General features: G+C 43.1%; 1 protein-coding gene across 1 annotated transcript in view; it reads left to right on the forward strand.

Annotated features, from left to right (window-relative positions):
• Positions 1–6816: 6816 nt before the first annotated feature.
• Positions 6817–23779, forward strand: part of LOC135501727 (patatin-like phospholipase domain-containing protein 7) — a 38372-nt gene continuing 21409 nt past the window's right edge. Inside the window, exons 1-16 of the mRNA XM_064793978.1 lie at positions 6817–6920; positions 7784–7865; positions 8818–8906; positions 9293–9384; positions 12430–12573; positions 13334–13574; positions 14021–14082; positions 14653–14800; positions 15499–15640; positions 15902–15997; positions 16771–16830; positions 19296–19435; positions 20262–20432; positions 20602–20754; positions 20841–20843; positions 23526–23659. Coding sequence (XP_064650048.1) covers positions 6834–6920; positions 7784–7865; positions 8818–8906; positions 9293–9384; positions 12430–12573; positions 13334–13574; positions 14021–14082; positions 14653–14800; positions 15499–15640; positions 15902–15997; positions 16771–16830; positions 19296–19435; positions 20262–20432; positions 20602–20754; positions 20841–20843; positions 23526–23659 — 1844 coding nt within the window. The 5' untranslated portion in view covers positions 6817–6833. The remainder of the gene's footprint in view (positions 6921–7783; positions 7866–8817; positions 8907–9292; positions 9385–12429; positions 12574–13333; positions 13575–14020; positions 14083–14652; positions 14801–15498; positions 15641–15901; positions 15998–16770; positions 16831–19295; positions 19436–20261; positions 20433–20601; positions 20755–20840; positions 20844–23525; positions 23660–23779) is intronic.

Raw genomic sequence — 23779 nt, forward strand, 5'->3', positions numbered from 1 at the left:
GCTCATCTGAGGTGTACTGAAAGGTTTCAGGACAGACTGGGGTTAAAGTGTAAAGTAAGTTGGATGATAATCTACCAGCATATCGTACAGTAGAACCTCTCTATTAAGGACACCCACGGGCCTGAAACGTACTGTCCTTGATAGAGAGGTGTCCTGATAAGAGAGGTCAAATTGAATGGTAACAACCAATTTGGGACCAAAACTAGTGTCCTTAATAGAGAGGGTGTCCTTATTAGAGAGGTGTCTGCTAAGGGAGGTCTACTGTAGTTGATATCAGACTATAAACCCAAAACTTGAACTTTAAAAAATTCAGACAAGACCCCAAAAGTATTGGTAGGATTCTAAGTGTTTCCTTCTTTTTCAAAAAACTATACACAGGACAACCTTTGTACTCTCTGGCTCTTTTACATGTTTAAGATGTACATGTATTGGTGCACATGTATATATATGGTGGTAACGGTACTTTACCTTAGGTCGTAAATCTGGAGATATTTTTACCACAAATTGGCGGCATTGTACTACATATTCTGTGTGAGTCACACTACATACTATAATCTGTTGTAATATTATCAGAACTGGGTGGCTGAAGTTAAGGTTGAGCTGAATGCGTCTATGGCCAGTATGGGACCAAATTTCTGATCTCAATATGTTTTCTTTCTCCTGACGATAGTTGATGACGTGATAAGTTGGTTCACTGGACTACACGGCTAGTCGGTGACATTTCCATTCACCAAGCGTGGAACTTGGATTGAGGGGAAAAACCCAGGTCATCACGTCATTTGTAGGATGAGGAGTGAACCGCAGATTTTGTCTAATGGACTGTTTACGACTTTGTGGCAGGTTCAAACCCTTCACGAAATTCGGCCAAAAGGAATATCCCATTGTCAAACTAGAGTGGTCTGCGGTGGGTTCGAATTTGAACCTGCTTTGTTGACAGACTACCGGTAGATGCATTCTCCCAGCCTCCACTGCAGTCATCCGCCTAGTATCTATGCTATCTCTCCTCCGTCTTAAAGGGTGTGTGAAACCTACCATTGTTGTGAGTCGCCTGATTAAAGTTTATCATGCAAAGTTTATCTAAATTACTATCGAAATTCGTAGGCCTATGCACTTTTAATATCGACAAGAAGTTTTGAGAAGCTCAAAAGGCAAACAAACTCTGCCAATATTAAAATTGAAAACTTGTTAACCTTGGATAATACTCGACGTTGTAATCTGACTCTTGTTTGAAAGACGGCCCCTCAAATGATACACCGTCTTTGAAATTAGTGTCAAAGTGTTGTAATATTGTAAACTGAATTCCTTGTCACCCTAAGTTATCGTGGCGCCAAATAATTGTTAGATGTTATCATTTCAATTTTTGTGGCTAGCACATGTGCTGGGTTAAAAATATGTATTAGCCAGCACATGTGGCCTGTTCTACGTTAAGATTAAGATTTAAACATGTGACTGAAATAACACATGTGGTGAGTTGTAGTCAGCACATGTGATGTGTTATGATGGTACCAAAATCACTGTAAAACTAGCACATGTGGTGAGTTGTAGTTGTACCATAGCCGGCACATGTGACGTGTTATGACTGTACTTTAAGATTAGCTCATGTGATGAGTTGTAGTTGTACCATAGTCAGCACATGTGGTGTATAATGACAGTACCTGAAGCTAACACATGTGATGAGTTGTAATTGTATCATAGCCAGCACATGTGATGTGTTATGACTGTACTTTATAATTAGCTCATGTGATGAGTTGTAGTTGTACCATAGTCGCCCGTGGTGTGTTATGACCTTACCTAAAGTTAGCATATGTGGTGTATTATGACAGTACCTAAAGCTAGCACAAGTGATTGTAGTTGTACCATAGCTAGCACATGTGGTGTGTTATGAATGTACCATTGCGAGCACATGTGGTGTACCCTTACCATGTGGTGTGTTATAAATGTGATTTAAACAACACAATATGTGCTTACTTAAATGTAGGTCCTACTTAAAAACATGTGGTGTGTTCTCAATGTACTAGAGTCATTCCAGCGGAAGTCTGTTTCCCCAACTAGCTTGTTTTGGCTACGTCTCAAGATATTTTGTAGATCCCTCTACCTTTTGTGTCCAGCCAGTTTGCCTTTTGCAATCAGATGAATTGGGTGTTGTCAAGTTTCAGTGTTAGCTTGGAATCGGTGTTGCAAAAGCAACCAGAGTGTTTTGTGTTTTAAGTTTGCTTCGGACAGGTTGGGTATTCTTAAACAAAGCTTCAATTGATGAATGATATCAAGTAAGGTAAAGCATTACAATTATAGACCCTTAAGTGTAGAAATCAGCTGGCAGCACACATGAATGCACACAATTGTACTATGGCTATAGTTGTACCACTTGACCTTATATGTAAGTAAATGATATATTCCAAGTTTTGTTCACCTTTTAAGTGTGCTCGACTGCACTTTGAGGTGTGAATGAAGTACGGTAGTGTCAAGACTTGTACTGCTACAGTTCCGCACACAGGGCCTACTTTTATGAAAGTGATCTATTACTGAAACTTGACCTTACCTATAACTGGGTTGTTCATGATAGAATGAGTACCAAAAAAAATGCTGTGGCCATAGCCCAGGGCCCGGTTGTTAGAAAGCATGTTAGCTTATAACATGATGTTGACATGTTGTTTCATGTACATCAATGCACATGTAACAACATATCAGCATGATGTTATGAGCTAACATGCTTTTTAACAATCGGATCCAGAGGTCATGTCCCTTGATGACAAACCACTCTGAACAGTTTTTAGCTCACCTCTTAGCAGAGGTGAGCTTATCCCATACCGTGGCATCCGTCGTCCGTCGTCGTCGTCGTCGTCGTCGTCGTCGTCGTCGTCGTCGTCGTCGTCGTCGTCGTCGTCGTCGTCGTCGTCGTCGTCGTCGTCCGTCGTCGTCCGTCGTCCGTTAGCAGGGCACGTTTCGTAACTGTTAGAGCTATTGAGTTGAAACTTGGTACACATGTACCCTTATGTAATGACACCTTGGAGACCAAGTTTCGGTCCGATTCGTTTCATGGTTTGGCCACCAGGGGGCCAAACGTTAAAAGTGAAAATATGCAATATCTCCCTTAATAGTAGTCGGGAAATTTTGAAAAAAATATGGTAGGTACTTCTAGCAAAGGTGCATCATATATCCTCCGGGTTTTTGATTTGACCTCCTTTTCAAGGTCACAGAGGTCAAATGGTGTAAATTGGCCGTTAGGATGTAACGATGGCACGTTTCTAAACTGCAATGACTATTGATACCAAATTTGGTACACATTTACCCCTTAGTCAGGTGATCTCAGGGACCGAAGTTTGGTCCAATATGATTCACCACTTGACCACCAGGGGGCAAAATCCAAAAACCTTAAAAATGTGATTATTCCTTAACTTCTTGCCCGATTGCCACCAATTTGATATCATGGGTACATCTAACCACCATACAGTATATGTCGCACAGGTTTTTAATTTGACCTTCTTGTCAAGGTCACAGAGGTCAAATGGCGTAAATTCGCCGTCAGGCCGTAACTATGGCACGTTTCTTAACTGCAATGACTATTGATCACAAATTAAGGACACATGTACCACTTGGTCAGGTGATCTCAGGTACCGAAGTTTGGTGCGATCTGATTTGCCGTTTGGCCTCCAGGGAGGGGGCCAAATCCTAAATTCTTCAAAATGCCATTATTCCTAGCAATGACTTGCCCGATTTTATATCATAGGTACATCTAATTCTAACAACCATTCAATGTGTCACCCGGGTCTTCTTTGGTTTGACCTACTTTTCAAGGTCACAGAGGTCGAATGTACTGTAAATTGGCCATTTTGGGGAAATTGTAATTGCTTGGACCTACATCAAACCTAACACTACATGACACAATACCATGCTCTTTATCCATCTTTCCTCCACATGAGGTGAGCACAATGGCCCTGGCCATTTCATTGTGAGCGTACACGTCATGAAGAACCCAGATATTGCTATACAATCTCATTTATGCTGACTATGCAGCATTAAAACCACAGGGTTGTTCTGTCACTGCTCACTTAAAACCTTTTGCTACCGCAGCTGGTATTTACCTGGTTGAGGCCTACCCAACTTTGCTATCAATATTGATAAGTTTTGCTGAAATGTCCGTTACTGCGTTGTGTCTCGCGATGTATTTCGGTGTTTTATCAAAAGTTCACCAAAACTGAGGGGACTCTTCACAAGGCCGGGCCTGCTACTTTCAAAACGTCTTATTTTCATCTCGCTTGTTAAAAGCAGCTTCCATGTAACAGGCAAACACGATGAACTTCATGTTTATCATCATCTGAAATGACAACACAGTGGACAAGCGTACAAATCTGTATTATTGAATGGGACCGTGGAAAAGTTGTGTTCTGTATGATTTTCAGGACATGATGATGGAACGACATTGGCTTCACTAACAGGGATAGGTGGCTAATGGCATTATGTCAGACCGATATCAAAAGTAACCATCCAAGTCAATTTCCATGGCAGCAGAACATGGGGGTCAGCCTGTCACCATGATGAAAAAGATGTATAGCTTTGTGTGCTTGTTCACTGTGACCATGTACCTATATTTAGAACCTACACCCCAGTGTCTTACTCTAACTCTATATTTGTTTTGATAGAGTTTTTCGCTCAATAGCCAGATAACCAATCATGTCGGCAATTGATCAGTTAATCGGTTTTAACCCCTTTATATCCACATGCGCTGTCAATATTTTGAAATACTGTGCCCATTAAAGTGAGCCAGGTACTTTTTGGGTGCCCTGGTGCAGTGGTAGACCATTGCCCTCATAATTAAGAGGTATCAAGTTCAACTCTCAGCCAAGTCACTGTTAGCATATGCCAGGAAAGGTTAAAGACTTGTAACCTGATGTGGACTAAATGTTACAAAGATCAGAAATTTGTTTAGAAACTCAAAATGACATTAAATACCATTATGATGTTGAATTACCAAGGGGTCTGTATTTGCTGTCTTTGGAATCGAAATGAGATACGAGATCTTTGCAGTCTTTGGATTCTGAATGTGTTTATGAGAGGGTTAACAACCAGATGCAGAATCTCTTGCCTTGTTGTTTATTTGTGAATATTCTGTGTACAAAGTCTCACAGTTGCAAATCATTTTGTAGTATATTTTGTCTATTGGTAATAAATTTTGTGCAGTATTTGTTTACAGAAAAATCAAGAGTTTGTTTCTTTATTCCATATTACCGTTGGCCATCACTAATGTGAAGTAATAGAGTTCCTGTGATGTCGGCAATGGGGCAGCTGTTATGACTGGGGTTGGGCAATAGGGAATTGGTCTTGGACAGGGAACAAGTAGGCCTAGGATAATCAATAAACAGTTGAAGCAGCTGGGAAAACTGGACTTGGATCAGCAACAACCAGATGGTTTAGGAAACGGGTTCCATGTGAGAGGAATTATGTATAATGGGCTTGGATAGGCCTGGTCACATTTAGGCAGGCAGTCTTGTTACGTACAACAAGAGCAGAGAGAGAGTGATTGCATTTGGTGCTAGAAAAGTTGTACAGACTACTCGGGTTGTTGACTGCATTATCTTGAGTTCCCATTGAATGGTTTATCACCAGTATGAATCCATATCCCTCAGATGACCACGAGTTCCCATTGAATGGTTTATCACCAGTATGAATCCACATCCCTCAGATGACCACATTAACTTGAGTTCCCATTGAATGGTTTATCACCAGTATGAATCCACATCCCTCAGATGACCACATTAACTTGAGTTCCCATTGAATGGTTTATCACCAGTATGAATCCACATCCCTCAGATGACCACATTAATGTGAGTTCCCATTGAATGGTTTATCACCAGTATGAATCCACATCCCTCAGATGACCACATTAACTTGAGTTCCCATTGAATGGTTTATCACCAGTATGAATTCATATCCCTCAGATGACCACGAGTTCCAATTGAATGGTTTATCACCAGTATGAATCCATATCCCTCAGATGACCACGAGTTCCAATTGAATGGTTTATCACCAGTATGAATCCATATCCCTCAGATGACCACGAGTTCCAATTGAATGGTTTATCACCAGTATGAATCCATATCCCTCAGATGACCACGAGTTCCAATTGAATGGTTTATCACCAGTATGAATCCATATCCCTCAGATGACCACGAGTTCCAATTGAATGGTTTATCACCAGTATGAATCCATATCCCTCAGATGACCACAAGTTCCCATTGAATGGTTTATCACCAGTATGAATCCATATCCCTCAGATGACCACGAGTTCCCATTGAATGGTTTATCACCAGTATGAATCCATATCCCTCAGATGACCACATTAACTTGAGTTCCCATTGAATGGTTTATCACTAGTATGAATCCACAGAAGTCATGCTTGTAGAATATATTTAGTGCTGAATCTGACACCCAATACCCTTACTGCACATTAGTCACATAATGATTGCCAATTTAACCCCCCCCCGTCCTCTGCTCCTGCCTCCCATAGTCCCCCTTTATTGTTTACACAGCTGCAGCCATCCTGGACCTAATGGCCTTATACTCCCTTTAAACCCAGCTTTGGGTTTAAATCTTGATATAAGATGGAAAAACCTTGGTCGTCAAGATGCTACAGGTCCTGAGAAAGATATTTGTCAAGGACTCTATGAATTGAGGGACTATCTTTTACTTTACACCATCCATGCACGTCCTCCGTGGTCATCCCCGTCTATTAATAGACTTCAGTCCCAGTGACGTACTTACGACAAATCCCCAAACGAGGCCGTACCATAGATATATACCACAGAATGATCTGCCAACAAGCATAATGGGCTAAAATGGAGTCCGCATCTGACGGAGTTGGCAAACTCCAACAAATACAAGAGAATATCTCACAAACGCTGTCAAATTATGACTTAACAAGGGTATGGTCTTATATATAGCTACATGAAGAATGTTCTGAATAACAGAACTTTGATACATCAGTCTGATTTTCAGTGATAATCTGCCCGTTAACTGTTATGTCAACAGTCACTTTTGCATATGGAGCGCCATCTGCTACAAAATTTGAAAGACTAATGTCACTTTGAATGTGAAAATGGTGTTATATCTCGTTTGGTTACTGGTGTTTCATCTGGGTAAACCCTGAATCTCACTCCTTGAAGCAAGTGCCCAGTGTGGCCTTAACGCGAAGGCTCTTGCGTCTCTGTCTCGGTGTCTGTGTGTCATGTGTGAGTTGAGTACGAAAGGAATGTCAGAACAATTAAAAAAACACTTGACTTTGTAATAGACACCGTGCGAAAATAAATTTCGGCCATTTTGAAATGACCCTTTTTACCGCTTTTCACAGGCAACGTTTGTTTACCATGGCATAAAAGTAAAACTATACGAACTTATTCAAGCAATTTACTTCAAGTTGTCCATGCCTTTCAATGTTCATGATATTTTGAATGCTTATGGTGATGTTCTGATTTAAAACATGACTTTTATGTCATGGTAAACTTATGCTGCCTGTGAAAAGATAACTGAAATTTATTTTCGCATACGGTCTATTGGTTATTGGTAGTGAAAATATGCATAAAGCTACAAAAAAGTAGGGTTAGCGTCAAGGTTAGCACAACCCTTTGTAACAGACTTTGGCACTCACTGATGGATTCCTGACTTGGCTCACAGTCACATTGATATAATGATAATTCAAGTCTTTATTAATTGTGGTCAAGAATTCTTGTTGGCGCCAAAATACAGGAAAATGTTTTTAATTTAACTCTTTTGTTTGTTATTTTTCTAGAACATCATCATTGGCCTATTCATCGGTGCTGTTACAGCTGCTGTCATCATATTTATTGCACTTCGCAAGATCAAAGCTAAAGGTATGTACATTTCCTCCTCAAGTGATATGCATTACACCAAAAGTGCCAAAGAGATGGATGAGCCACATATCTGCCAAAAGTACTTAATCAGTATAATGATGAGGGAACAATGTTAAAAATAAAACGTCTCTCTGGGTTCTATCCCTTATGCTGTTCTTGTCTGGACGAATGAGTTCTGACCTTGTCACCTTGCGACATGTTGCCGATGTTGAAGAGAAATATGAGTTGTGAGAGCATGTTAATTTCAAAATGGTTTAGAAGCTCAAAGCTTTTGCTGGGCTGTCGATCCCCTCACCTATGCAAGACATTATGTCGGTTTCTGTAGTGTTAAAGCAACTTGGGAGTAGAACGCTTCAGAAAGGATGCTGGTCCAGCAGCATAAGCGACTTGGCAGGCCTCTCAATTACATGATTCCTACACCGTATAATGGTGTAGGCCGTACAGGATGTCCCCAAATTAGGCCTTTTTTTTTTTTTTTTTAATAATATTACCCCTGAAGCATTTTTGGACCCCTTACATAACCAAATCTCATCCAAATGGCCTAATTTTATAGTTTTATCCTAAAATTATGATTTTTCAGGTGTATGTCATGGTGATATCAGTCACTAACTTTGATTTATGACGTCGCTGTTCAGGCAAATTGGCGCGATGAAATGTCCCCAAATTAAGCTAAAAAGCAAAAAAACATGTCCCCCAAAATAGGCTAAAAAAATACAGGGTGTAGAGGTCTCCACGTAATTGAAAGGCCTGCTTGGGAGTATAATTCCCCTTGGAAAAGATGCTGGTGTGTCGCAGGTCAACTCCTCAGGCAGGCCTGGTACCCACTTATACTCCTGGGTGGAGAGAAGTTTCCAAAAATTCGTAACGTATATTCAGTTCGCTGAAGTTGAGCTTGTTGGGTAGGAAGGAGGCAGATCACGGGCAATGAAAAAGGTTGTTTTCTTATTTTCAGTACTGACCAAGCTCAATGAACGGTCACAGAAACCTCGCTTCAGGAAACGAGACAAAATCGTCTTCTATGGCAAAAAGATGCTTCGGAAGGTAAGAATTGGGATTCTCCAGAGTCAGGCTCCCAGCTGCATACCAAATAGAAGGCAACTAAATAGAATGCAATTACGGATTGGTTTGCTCAGGATTAAGACTTTGAGCTTACAATATTCATAGCCTTTGTGAGCAAGCAGCTTGTAGTGTGGGCTGTACTACTGTTAACAGCTAAATGTTTGTACCTTGAGGAATCAAATCAACCTTGGTCACAAAATCTGTGAAAATAGAATTTCAGACAAATTTGGTCGTCTACATTCACTCAGCCATCCTCTGGTTCCACACCTGAGGTGGTGTGTTCCTAGAATATTTAGTTACAAGTGGTAGGGAATGTTACTTATGGACAGAACTGTAATTAATTTGTCATTTGATCATCCCACTTCCAGGTCAAATCCTTCACCAGGAAAACAATGGACCGCACCGACTCTAGCGGTCGTCGGGTCAAGAAGAGGCAGATAGTCATGAAATTCGCCAGAAGGTGGGTGCTCATTCAGTGATAAAAAATTTGTTTCAATTTTTCGTATTTTCTTCTGCTCTGCTTTTTGCATGACTAAATTGTCCTGCCCTTTTTTCGCTAGAAAAAGGAATTCAAACTCTCCAACGATAGTTAGATCAAACAAGAGTCCTTTGACACTGAACTCTCACCGGGCACCGTCTTGCTGCTTGTTCCCCGGAGGCCTGTTGGAAGTACAGTAGAACCTCTCTATTAAAGACACCCTCTTGACTGACAAATGCTGTCCTTAATAGAGACGTGTCCTGATTAGAGAGGTCGAATTCAATGGAAACAACCAATTTGGGACCGAAACTACTGTCCTTAATAGAGAGGTTGACCTTAATAGAGAGGTGTCCGCTAAGGGAGGTTCCACTGTAATCCTAGCTTCGATGAAACAAGCCAGCATTATCCCTGATATTAATGTGTAATCAATCTGACTGTTTGGGACAAGTCATTGGTGGCTCAGATGGGAAGAGGTAAGCACATTTATCAAAAATGTGTCAATCCCAAAGGGCTCACTGGTCATTTGGATCATCTCAGTTAAATAAATCTTTCAGTGATGTTTCTAAGCAGTGTCTTTGGAATAAATTGCGCACATTCAGGTGAGATGCATGTCAGTGTCGGTGGCATGATTCACGAATTTAACAACGGTTTTACAATTGGGTTGTCTATTATCATTGTCAAATCAGGAAGAAGACTATAGCGCCCTGCAAAAGAGTGATTTTTTTCGCTGCGACCTGTGACAATCATTTCTGCAATTAGCGATATAATGATCACATGTCTGCAGATTAAATGAGTTTGATTTTGAGTGCATGTCGTTGTGATCGCTGATTTTTGGCGCAGGCATCTGCGATGGCACTGCACACAAGGGATGTTTGTTACATGTGGTCTCGATTGCTGGTTGCAGCAATAAAAATTGCTTGTTTATTTGGGTGCTTAAATATCTGTTTGCTCCGCATAGCTCATGTAAAATTTCCTGTGAAACTTTCAGCGTCTTCGGCAGTTCAAAGGGGTGAGAGGCTGTAACGTTGCGCGATATTATATTGCCACATCTGTGTTATATCGTCATTTACGTCATGACGTTAATTCCCATTAAAAAGTGGCGATATAACGCACCATCTCCACACGACGTGGCGATACAATATCGCGCAACATTAGTATTTGGTGTGATGATAGTTTAACATTTTCTTGATATCTAGTTGTTTGTGTGATTTCGTTACATTTTAAATCCTTAAAAACCTTTTTGAAAGTGTGAATATTTTGAAAACTTTTTGTTATAGTTTCTTTTGATAGTTCACACGATTTCGTTATCACTCCGTCAGTGGCGTTTCTCATGCAATAAAAGATTAGATTCCGCCAGCTTTTTTAACCGGTGTGCAAATAGACTCGTAGTCGTATTGTCTAGATATTTTCATCATTGCGTGATTGCGATAGCCATGACCAGCACCTCTAAACCCTTGCACAGGTCACAGGTCACAGGTCCAAAGAAGCAACACAGGTCATAGGTAACAGGTCACTGGTCCAAAGAGGGAACACAGGTCACAGGTCACTGGTCCAAAGAGGGAACACAGGTCATAGGTCACAGGTCACTGGTCCAAAGAGGGAACACAGGTCACAGGTCGCAGGTCCAAAGAGGGAACACGGCAACTTAAGCACAGCCAGCTCTATCATAGTGGACTCATCTGCACCTAGGCACCTTTAGATCAAGACTTGCAGTAACTGGTACTGTTCCCTTAAATTGTTTTTGTCTTACGATCTATCCAACACGTCCTTCAATGTCTCAACGTGCAGCACTCGCATCGGGATGGTCTTCTTTCTTCTTTGAGATGTCATTACACCAGAGCGCACATTTTCTCTTGGGTAAAAAACTCATTTTCAGACGATCTTTCGAGACAATGAGGGACTTCATAACCCAAAGCAGGCAGAACACAAGTGGTGAATGGTCAAATAGATGATATTCAAGCCTGAACACATACAGGCTTTCCTAACACAGAGCCTTGTCTTCAAAAATTTAATAGATTGATTTGTAGTGCCAAAAAACAAACACTGGCTCTCCCTGGACACTTCCCCCGCCTGAAAGTCAAAGAACACTCGTTTTAAAGTTGAGTAATGTTATCTTCTCCAATGCAATTTCTTTAGGTGTAGCTAATTGACTGAGCATAAAATAAAGACATTCACAAATACAGTAGAACCTCTCTATTAAGGACACTCTCAGGACTGACGAGTGCTGTCCTTAATAGAGAGGTGTCCTGATAAGAGAGGTCAAATTGAACGGAAACAACCAATTTGGGACCAAAACTGGTGTCCTTAATAGAGAGGATGTCCCTATTAGAGAGGTGTCCACTAAGGGAGGTTCCACTGTAGATCTTTCTGGTTTTTGGTGCAAGAGTATGTTTGTTTAAGGAATTGATTAAACTTTGAATCCACCATTACACAAAACTATTTTTAACACCATGTGCATATGATGAAAAACTCATTACTTTAAAGTTAACTTTAATGTAGTGAGTTTTATGTATGAGATTGATACTTTGAAGTAATTAGTTTTTGGCTTGTATTTGAACAGGGCAACCCAAAGGTCTGCTGGTGCAATATAAGGATGATGATTTTGGTTCATTTGGTCACAGTTCAGTAATGTGGACATTTCTCTATTACGAACAGCATATGTCAGTCCGAAGGGTGTCCTTAAAAGCAGGGTCCTACTTTACATCAAATAATAATAAAGTTATTATAAAGTTAAATTTATAAAGCGCTGTTTCCATTTGAAAATGTTCAAAAGCGCTCCCCACTATAGTTGACAGTCATTAGTTGCGTGAGAAATGTTTTCTGAAAAGCTCAGTTTTTAGAGCCTTTCTGAACTTGTTCAGAGTGTCCTCCTGGCGTAGGCCTTTGCCGAGAGAGTTCCAAGCCAATGCGGCCGCTGTGCTGAAAGCTCTCCCGCCAAAACTCGAGCTTTGGAACCGTGGGGTGTTGATACAGTGCAATTTGGTCAGAGACGAGTTTTCACCTGAAATACGGATGTTGTTCTTGCAGGCTCCTGCGCATGAGGAGAGACTCCATTCCACAGCTGGCCAATAAGGAGCCACCCCAGTCATTCCTGGAGACGGAGAGGTTGGACACGCTGTCGGGAGAAACGATTCTTCCATCTGAGGTTCTCTACATGCTCAAAAGTGTCAGGTGAGCGTGATGAAACTTAAATAAGGAAGCTGAAATGTACATCCCCGAGCACCCACCGGCTGAGGCACGGGAGAAAAGGGTCAACAATTTTTTGTGGCGTCTACAGTTTTTAACATGATGCCATTTTTGCGCTAGAGGAAATGAAAATGAGTGCATTTGTTCAGCTCTCTTCTTGACTCTTTCAAGGCGCAACACATTGTGGGTTAACTGGCTAGTAATCTTCTGTTCGAGGTCCGACTCTTGAGACAAATTACTGGAGATTTGCTAAAACATTCGTCTGATTGTGAGTTGTACCGATAGAAAAAAAAGTGATTTTTACACAGCCAAAGTTCTTCGTCAACTTGACGTTTCAAATTCAGAAGTTGGTCTGACTGCCAGAAGTTGTAGCCGACAGACTCTGATCCCACCCGTGACTTAGTCTGTAGATTCACGAGATGGGTGAAGGAGGCGATTTGGAATCGTAAAACCACCAACATGAATCGAGACGAAGGGTGCTACAGGCTAAGTCACGTGTGGGATCCGAGTCTGTCTGCTGTTACATCTAGCGGTCGGACTCACTGCTGAAGAAGAATGGTGTAACCATTTAAAACGTCAAGTTGACGAATAGTTTTGATTGTGTAAAAACGAATATTTTTTTTATCGGTACTGTAGATTTATCGTATAATATGCCAAAACAAACGTCCTTGTGCTAAATGTATGAGATAAACTTGAAGATACACTTTCCTCCCTCTCTAACTGCTAACGCCTCCTTGTGTTTCAGAGTGTTCGGTCACTTCGAGAAACCGCTATTCATGGACTTGTGTCGCCATGTCGAATCACAGCGCGTCCAGGCTGGTGACCTTCTTTTCAAGGTCGGAGACAAGGACGATAGCATATTCGTCGTGCAGAGCGGGAAACTGAACGTCTTCGTGACAGACGCCGATGGAACGGAGATATCGATCAAAGTGGTTGAGACTGGTGACAGTGTGCATAGTCTGCTTAGTATCTTGGACGCCATCACAGTAAGTTTCGTGGTTTGTTAAAAACGCCTATTGCCCAGGTCTTTCAGTAGAACTGCCATGGAGTGGAGTATTTCAAACAAAAATGCTTGTTAAGCCTGGCACATTCTTTTGTTCACCCCTCTTTGGGTTATTGTGAGAGAATTTCTAAAAATGTACATTTTAGCGAAAGTAATTCTTATAATAAATATATGTGACCCACCGCGACAAAATGGGTCGCATGTCGCTCAGAGCTTGACAGGTTGAGGTGGACTGGTTGTTCATTTCACTGTTGTCTCCCTTTTGAGAAATCTGAGAACATCGATTTCTTCCTTTATATCTGGTGTCATTTTAGGCTCATCTTCTGTGCGACATGCGCCTGGTTTTGCTATGACGGGTCACATCTTAGCGAAAGTAATTCTTATAATAGATATATTATCATGTCTGATTTTGTCATCTTCTTTTTCTAGGGTCACTTGGCTACCTACAAAACCGTATCGGCAGTAGCAATGGTGGATTCGACAGTTCTGAGGTAAGGTCAAAACTACTGAAGTGATGTATATAGAGGGGTTGGCAATGTCTAGTGGTAAAGGTGTCGGACTGGTTTAAATTCCTGCTCCCTTATGAAGAATAGAGAGGAACACCGGCCATAGGACACTACCTCTGGGGCTCTGTGGCTTCAGACCTGCTCCCTCATGAAGAATAGAGAGACATACCGGCCGTGGGACACCACCCTGACCACAAAGCTCTGGGGCTCTGTGGCTTCAGACCTGCTCCCTGATGAAGAATAGAGAGGAATACTGGCCATAGGACACCACCCTGACCACAAAGGTCTGGGGCTCTGTGGCTTTAGACCTGCTCCCTTATGAAGAATGGAGAGGAATACTGGCCATAGGACACCACCCTGACCACAAAGCTCTGGGGCTCTGTGGCTTCAGACCTGCTCCCTAATGAAGAATGGAGAGGAATACTGGCCAAAGGACGGCACCCTGACCACAAAGCTCTGTGGTGGAACTCTCTAGGACAGCCGACTCCATGTGTCTCAAATATTCTGTACCCAGAAGAAGTAATTTTGAGTTGATATCTCGTGTTTCCCTTTCAGGTTACCTGCTGACGCCTTCATAAAAATCTTTGACAACTACCCGGAGAGTCTAGTCCGCGTGGTTCAGGTCATCATGGTGCGGCTTCAGAGGGTCACGTTCATGGCACTACACAACTATCTCGGTCTCAGTTCGGAGTTGATCAGAAGCGTGAGTAGGCCAACTTTGGGGTTCCGACCACAGGCCTCTTGGCTGCTCGCCAAGAATCTTATAACTAGGGAATGGGACGAGGCAAAGGACATTCTCAACCTGCCGCGACTGGTTTGACGGTATGAAATAAAAAAGTCTTAAACTAGACCACAGAGGCGCCAGATATTGTGCGGGTAACATTGCAGAGAAATCATGGGTAAATTTGGAAAATATCGTGGCTCATGCATACAGTGGACTTCTTCTTCTTCATCAGCATTTGCTTTGCAATTGGAGGTATCATTCTCCATGGGAGTTATCCTCCTCCAGCGCGGGATGAGTGTTTTAAGGTGCCACTACGTTTAGGTCCCAGTTGGATTCATTGGCCTAGTGATTCCATCTTCTGCCAGACAGAGTCTCCACGCATTCGGCAAGCTGCTCATGTTTCCCACTTAATAGGGTCTTTTGCTTGCCTTAGCTTATCATAGACACAAGATACAAGGTATCATTCGAAGGGCTGTGAAGAGCCAAGAATTTTAGTTCCTTATTGAAAACCACGCCTTCATCCAGAAATACAATCCTGGTTATCCCCATGATCTAACTGGGCCCCATTGCTTGGTAGGCGGTGAGCAGTGTAAACCAAGAGGGTATGAGACCCCTGTCCGGTGGACAAAATTTGGGCGTTGCAATCTCAACCCAGTTAACTTTTTGACGTTTTGCAGAGTAATCAAGTTGAGAGGTCTGCGAGTGTCAGTGGAGCCGGGCTCGGTCCAAGGATCGGCAAGGTGATGAAAGAAGCCAAGTCTAGTAGTAGTTCCGACGGAGACAGAGTCATACGGGTCGTGAATTATGACGAGGAGTCTGGTAGGTGGATAGAGTCTAGATGAACCTGTCAGGAGCAGGTTTGCTGCATCGGTGTGACTGGCTTAGGTCCCGGGATCAGCATGGTGATAAATGGCGCGTGTTACTGCTTGTGAAATATGGTGTGATTAATGCCTTTGCTACGAGTTGGCAGAAAAAAGTCCTGACCCATTCCCGCCCCAAGCCGCTTCACCACAAAACGAGACGAAGACTAAGACAACCGTCTTGTTTTTTGCTAAAACATTTCTTAACATCCATTTTCAGTTAGCAGCCAATCCGGTAGCGCGGAGGCGTCTAGACCCATTACAATCCCCAGCCGTCTGACCACAAGACGGGGCTCAGACAGCAACAGCATAACAAGTAAGCAAAAAAACATTCGCCTTGTCGCATTGTTAATTTCTTTGGCAAGATGGACTTTAGTATGTGATTTTTTTTCAGTGAAATAGCTGAAGTTCTGTATTATTTTGCTTTGAAGATTTGGTTGCAGAGTTTATGTTGTTTTAGTGTCGGCCTGGTTCAAACATCATGGATGGTTAAATGACGGAGTCGGAAAGAAAAAAGCATCCTCCCTTAGCAGGCCTTTGATCATTCCTAAAATGTGACCCGCTCTACCAAAACTAGGCGCTTGTCGCATCTGAACTTGACAGGTTGATACGGACTTGTTGTTCATTTCCCTATTGTAGACCTTTTGTGAAATGTGACCAAATCAGTTTGTAATAGATTTCACAAAAGGTCTACAATAGGGAAATGAACAACAAGTCCGTATCAACCTGTCGAGTTCAGATGCGACAAGCGCCTAGTTTTGGTAGAGCGAGTCACAAATGCATTCACACAATTTTGAGTGTATTTTTTTCTCCAGACGAAAGCCTGCTGTGAGAGTAGGAAAAAAACCTCTTCTGACCTTTCACTTGCTCCCCTGCTTGCTTTCATATCACTTTCCTGCTTGCTGCAGAAATTTGCCAAACCTCTGCTTTTGAAATCATAGAAAAGATAAACTTACCGTCACAAAAATGGTGTCGATGCTTCTGTGAACTTAAAGTAACTCGTGGTGTACCGGTTTCCCAGAAGAAAGCTTTACTGGTACACGAGGCTATTCATTATTCGAATTTCTATACTAACCTAATGAATTTCAGCTTCACCACGTAGGGGGCGTTACTTTCGTCGCCAATCGTATGTATCTGATGCCGTCATAGGTAAGCGGACGTCAGAATATTTTTTCTCAACAGAACAGTGTTTTCTGCACCTAATCGGCTGACTGTAAACTATAAAATTTGTTACCAGCAAAATGTTTGGAAAAACAAATTTGTCAGACTTTTCCACCAATTGATGGATTTCTAATCATAAACTACAGTGGAACCTCTCTATCAAGGACACCCTTAGGACTGACCAGTGCTGTCCTAGAGAGGTGTCCCAATTATAGAGATAACTTTGAAAACAAAACCAGTGTCCTTGTCAGAGAGGGTGTCCTTAATAGAGAGGTGTCCGCTGACAGGTTCTACTGTAATAGGTGGATAGTTTTGCGCATTTATTTTCAGGATTTGACTTCAAATTGTGAAAATAAATGCCTGTGATAATATCTGGATATCGCAGTTCACACATAACCAGGGCAAATAATTAACAGTTACTGCCATAACTGTGTGGAGAACACTACACGGCTAGCTTAACGATTTTGTCTCCCGTACTACTAGATGTTGATTATAACTGATCACTTTTGTCATCATATGTTCGTCATTTATTCATTCATCTTAGAAGTGTCAAAAATTTAAAAAACTGTTGAAAATTTGCTGGACTCTGTACAATTTTCGTTCAGTTTTAAAAGGCCTACGTAGATTTTTTTTGGCTTTTAGTTTTGAGTTCCTATCTCTTGTGGTTACTGCTGCTATGATGTCCCCGATATCTTGATATTATGACACTGGCGATGACGTGATAAGCATCCTGCTATCAGTGTGACTAAAGGACTGTTCAGTATCGGGTACACCCATGTCTGACCCTGTGTGTGCTAAAAGAACAATGTGACTATCTACTATCAAAAGAGTTGAAACAAAATTGGAAAATGTGTCAAAGACTTTCAGGAAGTAAGGTTTTATTGCGCCAAGATAGGAACAAAGATACTGCAGGGTAAACTGTCTGCTGCATGAAGCAGTTTTGCAGCCAATTTTGCTCCCACCACGATTATATCAACAATTTCTCCAAACTTCATGCAAACTGTTGTGCATGTCCTGATGTGTCGTTTTAGATAGCTTGTGTTAATTTATGATGTGTGGCTTTAATGGCAATGTAGTAAATGGTGTCTGCTAGTAGAGTGCTATGCCACCATTCGCTTCTCAGGGTTTTTTCTTACGATTGAGTTGTCCAACCTTTGGTAGTGTAGACCACCGAATTTTCACCCTTCTTTAATATTTTAGAGATTCATGAAAATTTGTAGAGAAATTTTCACAGTTTCATCTTGGCAGATTATAAAATTTCTTTTGATTTTTCCACACTGAATATTTTTTTTGGTATTTTAAGTTTTACAAGGCGAGAAAACAAAAAAAACAGTTCCTATTTATTATTCCATCTCATCAAGTACTTGTGCTTTGAGTCCGCATTGATAACTCATATTAACTCATATCGGTAACATTTATTACACAAGATAATGTTTAAAAACAGTCCCTAATTATTATTCCATCTCATCAAGTACTTGTGCTTTGAGATCACATTGATAACTCATATTAACTCATATCGGTAACATTTATTACACAAGATAATGTTTAAAAACAGTCCCTAATTATTATTCCATCTCATCAAGTACTTGTGCTTTGAGCTCACATTGATAACACTTATTAAACTCATATCGGTAACTTTTATTTCACAAAGTAATGTTTTGATCGGTTATATTAATTCATACACATGCACATGGTAAATCGTCTTAAGTCATGAAGTCGTTTAGAATTTGTACGTAACTAGGGTTCATGCACTTGTGTTCTGTGCACAATGTTCTCAACAAATTTATAATTACAATATGACTCTCAAATTTGCACAGAATTGTCTAACAATCCTTCATAATCTGGATCAAGCAACAGATAGATCCTCCATCTTGAAGTATGTCCTAGGAGGCAATGCTGTGCCCATTTCGTGAAGATTTTCCAGTGTGGTGGGTCAAAATTCGAACTTCCAATTCTCGATTCAAGGTGTTGCACTGTCCGTTTTTGCGGAGATTTGCCATTGTAGAGGATCCTAAATAGCAAGAAAAAGATAATTTTGGGGCTGTCGTGATTTTCGTGCTGTTAGTGATGTGCGGCGAGTTGATGTCACAGTGAGATCTGGGCAAATCTCCACCATTGTGAGGTGCTGGCAAACAAATTTCGGTGTAGGCCTTTATAGGGGAGTGAGGTACATGTAGGAGCCGAGGGCCTCCAGTTTGTAGACTCCAGGTTACTAAACAGGCCCATTAAGGGAACGAGGTCTGGTGTGACTTTGTAACAAAGATATTCCTCAGTACTGTGAGATAGTGGAGACACCTATTGACAACTTCGTGTTAGTTAATCTGGCCTACTGGTTCCTGCCTATAGTCTCCGTTTAACTTTAGTTTTTTACAGCAGCAAAATACCATACAGTATATGCAAGTCAGTCACCATTTTCTCGTAGTGACTTTTTGTGGCGTCATTTATTTTTGCAGCACGACCTTCAAGACATTCGGATGAGGTCGATGGCGAGACGGCGCCGACAGACTTCGAGGCAGCCCTGAGCCAAGCCAGGCTGACGACATTTGATGACCAAGGCGATCCACTTTCCATTGGCACTCCCCCAAGTCGACAGGTAAGTGCAATGGGTCGTGGTCTATGGAGGCCAGAAGTCCAATGCTAGCTACATGTAATCTCCGAAAGTTGAAGTCTATGTCGCAGCAGGCAACTATTGTGAGACATCGAGCCATTCAGTGTATCTGGAAAAATCAAGTCTACATCTGGCCAGACTCTACAAAAACCACGTTCATCCCTATGAATTGTAGAGCTCTTTTAAGTCCGTGAAGGTTCTACTAGTACATGTACTAGATATTCCTGTGGTTGGTACTGCCATAGTTGGTTTATTGCTGAATGTGATAACAAGTTTAGGGGAAGGCTGGTTCTGCTGGGAGTGATTTTACAAGGTTGGAATCTCTCGGACCTTACGCTGCTTTATGGAGAGGCGTCAATTTTGCTGATACGGCGAAATGAAGCTGATTAACCCCTTCTGATATGTAACATCATTGTTTTACGTTACCCTCAATCAATCAAATCAAATTGTCATTTGTATAGCGCAAATGTCAAAGACAAAGAGTACTGTTCAAGTGCGCCCTCCTATCTGTACAGTAGAACCTCTCTATTAAGGACACCCTCGGGACTGACAAGTGCTTTCCATAATAGAGAGGTGTCCTGATTAGAGAGATCAAATTGAATGGTAACAACCAACTTGGGACCAAAACTAGTGTCCTTGATAGAGAGGTTGTCCTTAATAGAGAGGTGTCCGCGAAGGGAGGTTCCACTGTACTTGGTAGTATTTTCTGTACAGTTATCTGAGCTCTTTCATGACTTAATGGGTCTGCGTCGCTCGTAGAAAAGGCTTGAAAGCGTCTTCCTATAATTCCTGATGTCGGTTCCATTTGCAGACATTCCTGGAGTCCGATGTGAGCCCGACAAAATCTCGAACGGAGCGAAAACGAGTCAGCATCACGGAGGACGTCAGTTACATCGAGGACCAGAAACCGGAGCGCCCGGAAACCGACGAAGACATTATCCGGAAAGCAAAGTCTGACCTTCTAACCATACTGGACCTGCAGGTTTGTGATATTTCTGACGCGTTCCTGGCCCAATCACGGGGTGTCATTTGGTTTGAAGTCAGTGCAAGTCAGTGATATTTCAGGAGTTCGCCAGCCCCATCTGTGTTTAACAAATCATGAAGGGAGGTCCTAAATGTACTTACTTTTATCAATTTTAATACCCTTCCAGGATGCGAATATTTTGGACGACAAGCTCAAACTCCAGTCCTTCAGAGCAGGTGTGATTTTGACCAAGCAAGGGGATCAGGACGCCAGCCTCTACTTTGTGGTGACAGGTAACCTGCAGTGTGCTCAGCAGGTGGTCGGCCATCAGGAGAAAGAGGTAGGTTGGGTGTAATATTGACCAGGCAAGGGGATCAGGACGCCAGCCTCTACTTTGTGGTGACAGGTAACCTGCAGTGTGCTCAGCAGGTGGTCGGCCATCAGGAGAAAGAGGTAAGTTGGGCTTAATACTGACCAGGCAAGGGGATCAGGACGCCAGCCTCTACTTTGTGGTGACGGGTAACCTGCAGTGTGCTCAGCAGGTGGTCGGCCATCAGGAGAAAGAGGTAAGTTGGGTGTAATATTGACCAGGCAAGGGGATCAGGACGCCAGCCTCTACTTTGTGGTGACAGGTAACCTGCAGTGTGCTCAGCAGGTGGTCGGCCATCAGGAGAAAGAGGTAAGTTGGGTGTAATATTGACCAGGCAAGGGGATCAGGACGCCAGCCTCTACTTTGTGGTGACAGGTAACCTGCAGTGTGCTCAGCAGGTGGTCGGCCATCAGGAGAAAGAGGTAAGTTGGGTGTAATATTGACCAGGCAAGGGGATCAGGACGCCAGCCTCTACTTTGTGGTGACAGGTAACCTGCAGTGTGCTCAGCAGGTGGTCGGCCATCAGGAGAAAGAGGTAAGTTGGGTGTAATAATGACCAGGCAAGGGGATCAGGACGCCAGCCTCTACTTTGTGGTGATGGGTAACCTGCAATGTGCTCAGCAGGTGGTCGGCCATCAGGAGAAAGAGGTAAGTTGGGTGTAATATTGACCAGGTACAGGGATTAGGGGGCCAGCCTCTACTTTGTGGTGACAGGTAACCTGCCGTGTGCTCAGCAGGTGGTCGGCCATCAGGAGAAAGAGGTAGGTTGGGTGTAATATTGACCAGGCAAGGGGATCAGGACGCCAGCCTCTACTTTGTGGTGACAGGTAACCTGCAGTGTGCTCAGCAGGTGGTCGGCCATCAGGAGAAAGAGGTAAGTTGGGCTTAATACTGACCAGGCAAGGGGATCAGGACGCCAGCCTCTACTTTGTGGTGACGGGTAACCTGCAGTGTGCTCAGCAGGTGGTCGGCCATCAGGAGAAAGAGGTAAGTTGGGTGTAATATTGACCAGGCAAGGGGATCAGGACGCCAGCCTCTACTTTGTGGTGACAGGTAACCTGCAGTGTGCTCAGCAGGTGGTCGGCCATCAGGAGAAAGAGGTAAGTTGGGTGTAATATTGACCAGGCAAGGGGATCAGGACGCCAGCCTCTACTTTGTGGTGACAGGTAACCTGCAGTGTGCTCAGCAGGTGGTCGGCCATCAGGAGAAAGAGGTAAGTTGGGTGTAATATTGACCAGGCAAGGGGATCAGGACGCCAGCCTCTACTTTGTGGTGACAGGTAACCTGCAGTGTGCTCAGCAGGTGGTCGGCCATCAGGAGAAAGAGGTAAGTTGGGTGTAATATTGACCAGGCAAGGGGATCAGGACGCCAGCCTCTACTTTGTGGTGATGGGTAACCTGCAATGTGCTCAGCAGGTGGTCGGCCATCAGGAGAAAGAGGTAAGTTGGGTGTAATATTGACCAGGTACAGGGATTAGGGGGCCAGCCTCTACTTTGTAGTGACAGGTAACCTGCCGTGTGCTCAGCAGGTGGTCGGCCATCAGGAGAAAGAGGTAAGTTGGGCTTAATATTGATCAGGCAAGGGGATCAGGATGCCAGCCTCTACTTTGTGGTGACAGGTAACCTGCCGTGTGCTCAGCAGGTGGTCGGCCATCAGGAGAAAGAGGTAAGTTGGGCTTAATATTGACCAGGCAAGGGGATCAGGATGCCAGCCTCTACTTTGTGGTGACGGGTAATCTCCAGTGTGCTCAGCAGGTGGTCGGCCATCAGGAGAAAGAGGTAAGTTGGGCATAATATTGATCAGGCAAGGGGATCAGGACGCCAGCCTCTACTTTGTAGTGACAGGTAACCTCCAGTGTGCTCAGCAGGTGGTCGGCCATCAGGAGAAAGAGGTAGGTTGGGCTTAATATTGACCAGGCAAGGGGATCAGGACGCCAGCCTCTACTTTGTAGTGACAGGTAACCTGCCGTGTGCTCAGCAGGTGGTTGGCCATCAGGAGAAAGAGGTAAGTTGGGCATAATATTGATCAGGCAAGGGGATCAGGACGCCAGCCTCTACTTTGTAGTGACAGGTAACCTGCCGTGTGCTCAGCAGGTGGTCAGCCATCAGGAGAAAGAGGTAGGTTGGGCTTAATATTGACCAGGCAAGGGGATCAGGACGCCAGCCTCTACTTAGTGGTGACAGGTAACCTGCCGTGTACTCAGCAGGTGGTCGGCCATCAGGAGAAAGAGGTGAGTTTGGCTTAATATTGACCAGGCAAGGGGATCAGGATGCTAGCCTCTACTTTGTAGTGACAGGTAACGTGCAGTGTGCTCAGCAGGTGGTCGGCCATCAGGAGAAAGAGGTAAGTTGGGCTTAATATTGACCAGGCAAGGGGATCAGGATGCGAGCCTATACCTTGTAGTGACAGGTAACCTCCAGTGTGCTCAGCAGGTGGTCGGCCATCAGGAGAAAGAGGTAGGTTTCGAAGATGTGAAGAACTGATATGGAATATTCAGGAGTAGAGTGAATATTTTGTAGTTGGGTATCGCTCCTTCTAGCCCAGGCTAGAGGAAATTCCCTTTAGCTTAGTCCGTAGAGTGATGGCCAGAGGTCTTGGGTTCAATTCACTGTCAGACCTTGTTGTTTTACCTCTGTTACACGATAATGGGTGGTGTAGTACTGTTAAGGCAAGTCAGACTCCAAGTGCAACAGTAAACCGCTGACGTGAAATTGGATTTCGATGGCCTCTTTCTATTCCAGATCTCGCTTTTCTTGGCGACCCCTGGTGAGCTGGTCGGAGGTCTTGCTGTCCTGACTGGTGAGCCCTCATTCTTCACAATCCGGTCCAAAACGGAGTCTAAGTGTGTAGTCATCACTAAAAAAGACTTCTATAGGTGAGTCGGCTGTCAATTTTACCCCAAACATACGAAAATGTTTTTAAAATCTGAAGCGGTTCATCTGCTTCATAAAGATCTTGTTGACGTGTGCACAGGCTCAAACTATCGAATTCCCGA

Source organism: Lineus longissimus, chromosome 17 (assembly GCF_910592395.1).
Source record: "Lineus longissimus chromosome 17, tnLinLong1.2, whole genome shotgun sequence".
Taxonomy (NCBI): Eukaryota; Metazoa; Nemertea; class Pilidiophora; order Heteronemertea; family Lineidae; genus Lineus; species Lineus longissimus.